Here is an 8,267-nt window from a genome sequence, read left to right on the forward strand (position 1 = left end):
AAATGAAATCAACTATTTTGTAAAGCAGAATATTCTTGTGTGCATCTACACTGAATTGTGCGATAGTGAAATGTGCGAAACTGAAATGTGCGAAACTGAACTGTGCGAAACTGAACTGTGCGACACTGAACTGTGCGACACTGAACTGTGCGACACTGAACTGTGCGACACTGAACTGTGCGACACTGAACTGTGCGTAAAAGAATTGTCCAATTGAACAAACGCTGATTTAGAAAGATTTATTATTTATAAATTAGCAAAATTCCCAAACAGGGCTCTACATGCATACGCGTGTGTCTGTGTGTTTTAAATTATATTTCGATAATCTGTGTCCAAAAGCAACGGTGTCCAATTGTACGGTGCGCAAAAGAACTGTGTCGAAATGAACAGTGCGCAAAAGAACTGTGCGCAACATTATGTGTCCAATAGCACTGTGTGCAATTGCATCGTGTCCAATTGTACTGTGCGCAATTGAGCCTCTCTCTATTTGCAAGACCGTGACGCGGGCGCAGGTACCCGCGGTATCGCCAAATTTTATCGCAGCGTTCTCTCGATAGGGCGGTCGCAGCGGCTCCCCCGCTGACGCCCCTCCGGTAGAGTGCCACGGGCCCTGGGCTCCTTTCTCCCGGCTTGTTGCTCCGCGCGCTCCGTTCTCGATCCGCAAACGCCTTTCCACCGTGCTCGCCGCGGAATTTGTTCGTTAGCCGGGCCTCTCATCTCTCCTCTGCCCTCGCGTCCTTCAGTACTCATGCGCTCGTGTTCATAATAACAAAAAAAAACAAAATAATAAGCTATAACGTCCGAACGACAGAAACGATAACGGTCGCCTCTCTGGAGACTGCGGCACGGTTTCCCCTATCCCTCGGCCTGTTGCGTTGAGGGAGGAACCCCGTGGACGCGCACGCGGGACGGCAACGTCACAGTGCACACCAAAGGTGCTCCCCAATGAGAAGACAATATTTTTAAATGTTGATTTTAAATTTATTTTACTTAAATAGCATTTTGATGTTTTTTATATGATAACAACATTATAACAGATTACAACCCACATAGAAACAAAACTTCTAATGGACGTCCATTATACGTTTGTCATGGAGATTAACACCTTCCAGTAGACGTCTATTAGATGACCAATGAAGGACAATGAGAAATCCATAGTTCCGCATTGCGGACATCCATTGGACCTCCATTATACATCTTTAAAAATGCCCATTAGACGTTCCGTGGATCATTGACATACGGTGCGCGGAGTCTCGATGGACACCCCAGCTAACAAGGTGTCGTCAAAATGACGTACATTTAATAAAGAAAAAAATTAATGAACAAATTCCGGACTTTAAAGATTATAGAAATTAACATCATTTTCGCGGCTGGGTGTGAAGAACGGTAAGATCGCGGTCACCCATCCAAATTTTAACCACACTCAACGTTGCTTAACCTCGATGATCGGATGGGATAGCGGTGATCCTTTGGCTCTGACAATTCTTTCTTGCAATTTGTGCAACATAATTATACACATACTTGTACATAACATGTTTTTATTAAATGTTAAAAATTATTTTTGAACGTAACCCACACAGCATACCTACTTTATTTGAGATATACTGAGAAATTGTAAATTGTCCCAGACTTTTAAGTATATTTTTCTTGAAAGATTTGTAATCGCAGTCTTTGACACTTCGATTACAAATGTTGTATAAATACTATGTTCAAAATCAATCTGAATGATAATTATTTAATCAGATTATAGCAAGACAACGTCGAAATGACGTGACAAATACGTAATTTTGATGACGATAACGTCATGTGACTTAAATGGTACGTAATTTTGACGTTATTTTAAATACTAAAATAGTACGTTATTACTGTTACGTCAAAAAGACGTACCATTAACGTCGAAGATATAAATGTAATTTGTATGCTCAAATAATGACATAGCATTGTTCGCGCGTTGCATATTTTGATGAGATTTTCAATTTCTTAATTATTTTATATCTTTGACATTATATGTCATTATATGTGTATAATTGATATCTTCGACATTAATGGTACGTCTTTTTAACAGTAATGACTATTTTATTTTAGTATTAGTACTATTTTAGTATTTAAAATGACGTCAAAATTACGTACCATTTACTATAAGTCACATGACGTTATCGTCATCAAAATCACGTATTTTTCACGTCATTTCGACGTTGTCTTGTTAACTGGGGCTTAACAGACGTTTCGTGGCCAATAATAGACGGTTCGCGGAACCTCGTTGGTCTATATAATTGTATATAAATGTATAATAAAATAAAAAAGCTATTAAGAATACTCAATAAAAATCATTGATGAAAATAAAAAAGGTTTATATAATTGTTCGTGGCTTTATTATTATAATATATACCATCCATCCTCTATGAATCCTCCATTATTGATCCCAATAACGTCTATTAATCGTCCATCAATGCTCCGCGAACCGTCCGTGAACGATCCACGAAACGTCTTTTAAGTATCCAACGAGGTTCCGCGAACCGTCTATTATTAGCCACGAAACGTCTGTTAATTATAATTATAATTAAACTGTATAATGTGTGGTAATGTTTAAATGCACTTTCAAATTTACCTGATAAATTTTAATTAAAAATGAAACTTTAATATTAAACTAATGTAGGGATGGTATTTTAGAACTCCCCAGTGTAAAAGTGGTTGTGCGATTTTAATATTTAGTTGGAAAATAATACAGCAGTACAGAATAGCCTTTTTCGTCTCCCCTCTCTCGTCGCTTGCTCGCTTCTCTTCCACCTTTCAATCCTGCCAACCTTAGTTCCTTTCTCTCACTTTTAAGGTGCATTTTCATGCTGACGCTTGACGCTCACTTCGAGCGTCAAACTAGTTACTTTATTGGGAACTTTTTTGAATTGTAGCGTTAAGTGGACGCTTGACGCTGACTTCAAGTTGACGCTCGATTTGAGTGCCAAGACGCTCTATTAGCGTGTAATTGAAATAAGCAAACTCTCCTTCGCCAATATTTTTAGATCGCACAATTGACGCTGTTAACGCCAAGGAAAGCTAAAATCTTTCCACTTGATTCTTTTTCCACTTGACGCTACAATTCAAAAAAGTCCCCAGAGTCACTAGTTTGACGCTTGAAGTGAGCGTCAAACTAGTTACTTTGGGGACTTTTTGATTTGCAGCGTTAAGTGGACACTTGACACTGACTTCGAGTTGACGCTCGATTTGAATGCCAAGACGCTCCATTTAGCGTGTAATTGAAATATATGGTGTTTACGAGTTAATCAGATTTGCAATCGAATTAATCGCAGTCTAGAAAACCGACTTGGAGAAAAGTTCCCTAGAATAATCGGATTTATAAACATGTCTATGGAACAATCAGATTATATCAGATTAATACGGGATTGTAGGAAAACGCGCAAAAATTTCTCGTCGCAGAATTTTGAGAAGAAATATAAAAAAGTAGGTATATGTATATTGAGCGATAGATGTATTAAATATTTTACTAATATATTTTAGAGGAACTATAGACTATTACGGTCTATTTGTTTAAATTCTTTAAAATATATCAGAAAAACATTAATACATCTATTGCTCAATATATGTGAAGAAGAATTAAATTTAATTATTATGAAAACAACAAAAAGTTCATATATACCTATTTTTTCATTTCTTCTCAAAATTCTGCGACGAGAAAAATTTTCGCGTTTTCCTACAATTCCGTATTAATCCGATATAATCCGATTGTTCCATAGACATGTTTATAAATCCGATTAGTCTAGGGAACTTTTCTCCAAGTCGGTTTTCTAAACTGCGATTAATCCGATTGCAAATCTGATTACTATACGTAAACACCCACTGTTCTGCATATCTTTTGAAGTAAAAAAATGGTTCGTTCGCACAGTGTCGAAAAGTGGGTTGCTGAGTGTAAACAAATTATGGAAAAGGAAAAAAGAAAGAGAACGCTCCGGAAAAGACTTTTAATGGTTTTTGTTTGTGATCAAATAATAAAATTGAATGCAAAAAGGAATTATAGACAGAAAAGGTTTTGGGTTCATCCACTATTTCAGTTGCGCCGTTATCACGGGTTTTATGAAGCCATATTTCCGACACTTTCCTTATTTGGTGACAAATTCCACGATTATTTACGAATTACCCCGACTCAATTTGAGGAGCTATTGCTTTTGATTGGCCCTATCATTGCAAAGCAGAATGCAATAAGAGAATCAATACCTACTGCAGCAAGATTGGCGCTTACAATGAGGTTTGTTTTTATAAAGTACAATTGAGCCAAAAAATTAAAAAATATGAAATATAAATTCTTTGTGTATGCAGGTATTTAGCCACTGGTGACTGTATTACTTCCATGTCCTATCAATACCTTGTTGGTATGACTACAGCATGTAATATCATTGAAGAAACATGCAGAGCAATTTGGAGTTGTCTGAACGAGGAAGTACTTCCATACCCTTTAAATACAACCGATTGGTTAAATATTGCTGGAGAATTTGAATGTCAATGGAATTTCAATCATTGCATAGGTGCAATTGACGGAAAGCATATCAATATCCAGGTTTGTGTAACATGAATGGGTGTGAATCACTTGAGTTACTGCATTAAGTTGTTGAATGATGACTGTTTGTTATAGTGTCCTGATAATGCTGGCTCTGAATACTTTAACTATAAAAATAGTCATAGTATTGTATTGCTAGGTATCTGTGATGCCAATTACGCGTTTACATTCGTTGACATAGGCGCCTATGGTCGACGTAGCGACGGTGGCATATTTAAAGACTCTCTAATGGGTCAAAAATTCAACGAAAAAACAATGAATGGGCCTGCACCGGAGCGGCTAACTGTTGATGGAATGCCTTTGCCATATGTTCTTGTAGGTGATGAAGCATTTCAATTAACAGATTATTTGCTCCGACCATTTCCTGGAAAAGAAGGTCTTGATGAAGCTAAAAGCATTTACAATTATCGTCTTAGCCGTGCTCGAAGAGTAGTAGAAAATTCCTTCGGAATATTAGTTACGCAGTGGAGACTTCTGAAGAAACCCATTGAAGCTACCGTAGAAAACACAATACAAATGGTCCAAGCCATCATATGTCTCCACAATTGGCTTTGGAAGCGTGATCGTGAAGAATACATTCCGCCAAATATGGTCGACCAAGACAGTTGCAATGGTTTCATTCCTGGACTATGGAGACAAGAAATAAATAATTCAGCCTTCCAAGACGTTAGAGTGCATGGTAATCATAACAGTAGTCGTGCTGCCATTGGCATTAGAGAAGAATTTTGTGAATTTTTCAATGTAGAAAGTGCTGTTCATTGGCAGTATAATCGCGACGAATAATTAATACGCTAACAATTATTGTGTTGTGCTATGGATTTTAATATTTATTATAAGACAATAGGTCAATGAAGGACGAGACAAATCAACACTGTTACTGCATTTTTCAAAAATACGTAGAATCACTTTTGTATTTTTTAAATTAAGAACTGGCATTTTAAAAAGTAGTGGAAAACCCTTGATTAGAGAATTAAACAATGCTAGAGATGACAACAATTGCCATAACTAAAATTTTTTTTATGGATAATAATATTTTCTTTGACAATTCGAGTGAATAAGGACGAGGTAAAAATTAATTTCAAAGAATATACCGAGAATTAACGTCAATACTAGGGATTTTAAAAATAAAATACAATGAACTTGAATAATAATCTTTTATATTTATTTCATTCGCCCTTTCTCTTGCTCTTAATCTAAATTTATACACTCTAAAGATTAATTTTTAAAAATGTTGCAAAAAATTAGAAGAATCAGAAATTTTCTTAGCTATATTATATACGGAACAAATATCCTTCCAGCAAGAATTTGAAATAATCGAATTAAAACTACAATTTTTCCACATTTTTAATTCGTGGTTGAAAAATTTCATTTTTTTAAAGGTTCGTCTCTTTTTGCTCGCAATTGATTTCCTTGCAAATTAATTTTTTGTCAAAATATAATACATTTCTTTACTTGACGAAATCATTTTTCCTCGAATAAGTAGTTTTTGTTTTCTTAAAAAAAGTAAATCTTCGTGAAAACAGATTTCCGCAAGCAAAGAAATGATGTGTCACAAATATATATTTTTTTAATAAAACGTGTTTTTTAATCCGTATTTTCTGCCCCAATATTTCCTTTCTCCTACACGAAAAAAATCCATAGTAAAATTAGTGAACATTCTGATAAACTACAGTCCTTTTTGTTTAATTTTATGATTTTTTTTCTCGGTATAAACACGTTTTTTGGTCTCAAGAAATGAGTTTTCCAAAGAAACACATTTTTCTGTCGAAAATGCATTTTTCACAAACACTCTTTGATTTGGTTATAAGCAAATTGTACGACGTTCATCAGTACTTCCATTCGGTCATTATATTCTAGACGCCGTAATTGTAGCCCTACTGCATGCAACATTGATTCGACCTCATCTACTTCCGGAACAGAAGGTAAGACGACGGGTGATTCGTTATTGCACAACACATCTGCAATCCTATTTATAGCCTTTGCCGCTTCCTCAGAATCTTTATTGGAATTCTTACGGGCCCTTTTAGGGATCTGTTTTTCTGAAACAATTATTTTTTTAGTTACTTCGAAATGATGTATACTGTTAAAATACGCAAGATTATCTAAAAAGAGCCTTAATTTCAAACAAACAAAAAGGGGAAAAATTCAGATTAAAAAAGGCTTCTTTTGGCTTCCTCTAAATAAAAACATACTATAATAAATACATACATACATACTATGAATAACATATACCTGTAATCAAAGTGCTATTCGTCAGTATATCATCAGTATCTGCGTCGATATCGCTTGGTGGTTCAAGAATATTGGCATCTTCATCCGACATGTGAGTAATGGAAGTAGTCCGACTAACGTTTGTTGCAGTTCAGCAAACAGAAGACCAATGATAACGATGAACAAAATATCGCAATTTGTTTGCTTTTTACTTGCACGTGCCGCGCGTGAATCATTGAATAGAACCACAGCGCCAGACTGCCGAACTTCAAATGTCACAAGTAATACATTCTTTAAAAAAAAGTCTTACGAGCGTATTAAACAAGTATCTCGCAAAAATTCCATTATGTCATAGTATTTCCATTTCTCTTTCTGTGGAGTTCTTGCAGCACCACTGCGATGTTGCTCACTTTGGATGATTTTGCGGTGGGTGTCTCGCAAGCTCTTAAATTTCATTTTTGCATCTACTGCATTCAGTTTGCCTACACACAAATCAAACACAATTAAATCTGAAGTTGAAAGGCATCTGTAAAGATTTAATGTAAAGAAAGGTTTTAGATGAATCCTTTTTACTTACCATCTAGCTCCTCGGACACTTCATTCCATAGTCGTCCTACAGTCTCTCGACTTCTTTCTTCCAACGGGATTGTAAAATTCCACAGAGGAACTCTGGCTTCGACGGCGTGGATCAGAGTCTCCACTTCTAGGTCCGTCAATTTTTTATCTATTGCTTTTTTGCAGTACATGTTTTCCTCTTTTTTGAAGATTGTCTTAATCGTGACGTTTCTGTTATCAGACAAGAAGTCTGCAATTATTATTTTATTTCTAAAAATTATGTGAGGAATATATCATGGACTCCACGGAATGAGAAACATTATCCACGGCTCGAATGGACAAGAAGACGAGCGACTTTTAGGGTAGGGCGACAGCTCATTCCAAAAGGTGAGGGATGCCATAGAATTGAAGGGCAAGGAATCCCACCTATAGACTAACAATAAGTAGATAAGATAGGTATAGGAAACAGTTTCAGGACAAGGGTGCAAGAGATGAAGAATGCAAGAGAGTCCACGCTCATGGTAGACTGGAACTTACGTATATTTGGATCTAGATTTTCGAGATTTTCTGCGACAATCTGTTTCATTCCGTCTTTGCCAATAATATTAGTAACTTCATCAACTGAAATGTAAAATTGTAATATGTTTAAGGAGTTTCTGCAGCTTCCCAGGTAGCAAGATGTCGTCATTATAACGTCGATTTAAGGTCACTTCTCGTCATTTGACGTCAAGAGACTAAATAATGACGTTAAATAAACGTGATATTTGTGACGATATATTGTCGGTATAAAAATGTCGTCATTTTATTGTCATGTTTAAGTCATATTTAATGATAAATATTACAACCTTTATAAATTAAATACCCAGATAGCACATGGACGTCCACAGGATGTCCGATGGACGGCCGCATCTGAACATTCGGACGTCCAAAG

General features: G+C 36.1%; 3 protein-coding genes across 3 annotated transcripts; 2 read left to right on the forward strand and 1 right to left on the reverse strand.

The window, feature by feature from the left end:
• Positions 1 to 2,354: 2,354 nt before the first annotated feature.
• LOC105555915 lies at positions 2,355 to 4,591 on the forward strand. Its single transcript, XM_012002963.1, has 2 exons — positions 2,355 to 4,261; positions 4,333 to 4,591. The coding sequence occupies exons 1-2, from the start codon at positions 3,885 to 3,887 to the stop codon at positions 4,583 to 4,585; spliced, it is 630 nt and encodes a 209-aa protein (XP_011858353.1). The 5' UTR covers positions 2,355 to 3,884; the 3' UTR covers positions 4,586 to 4,591.
• LOC105555917 lies at positions 4,586 to 5,353 on the forward strand. Its single transcript, XM_012002965.1, has 2 exons — positions 4,586 to 4,634; positions 4,710 to 5,353. The coding sequence occupies exons 1-2, from the start codon at positions 4,586 to 4,588 to the stop codon at positions 5,351 to 5,353; spliced, it is 693 nt and encodes a 230-aa protein (XP_011858355.1).
• Positions 5,354 to 5,691: 338 nt separating this feature from the next.
• LOC105555916 lies at positions 5,692 to 8,192 on the reverse strand. Its single transcript, XM_012002964.1, has 5 exons — positions 7,874 to 8,192; positions 7,359 to 7,567; positions 7,092 to 7,263; positions 6,803 to 6,933; positions 5,692 to 6,609 (listed from the first exon to the last, which is right to left on the reverse strand). Exons 2-5 carry the CDS (start codon positions 7,525 to 7,527, stop codon positions 6,350 to 6,352), a joined length of 732 nt encoding a protein of 243 aa, XP_011858354.1. The 5' UTR covers positions 7,528 to 7,567; positions 7,874 to 8,192; the 3' UTR covers positions 5,692 to 6,349.
• Between the last annotated feature and the right edge of the window lie 75 nt (positions 8,193 to 8,267).

Source organism: Vollenhovia emeryi, unplaced genomic scaffold, assembly GCF_000949405.1.
Source record: "Vollenhovia emeryi isolate VEMERY1.0 unplaced genomic scaffold, V.emery_V1.0 DF940550.1, whole genome shotgun sequence".
NCBI lineage: Eukaryota > Metazoa > Arthropoda > Insecta > Hymenoptera > Formicidae > Vollenhovia > Vollenhovia emeryi.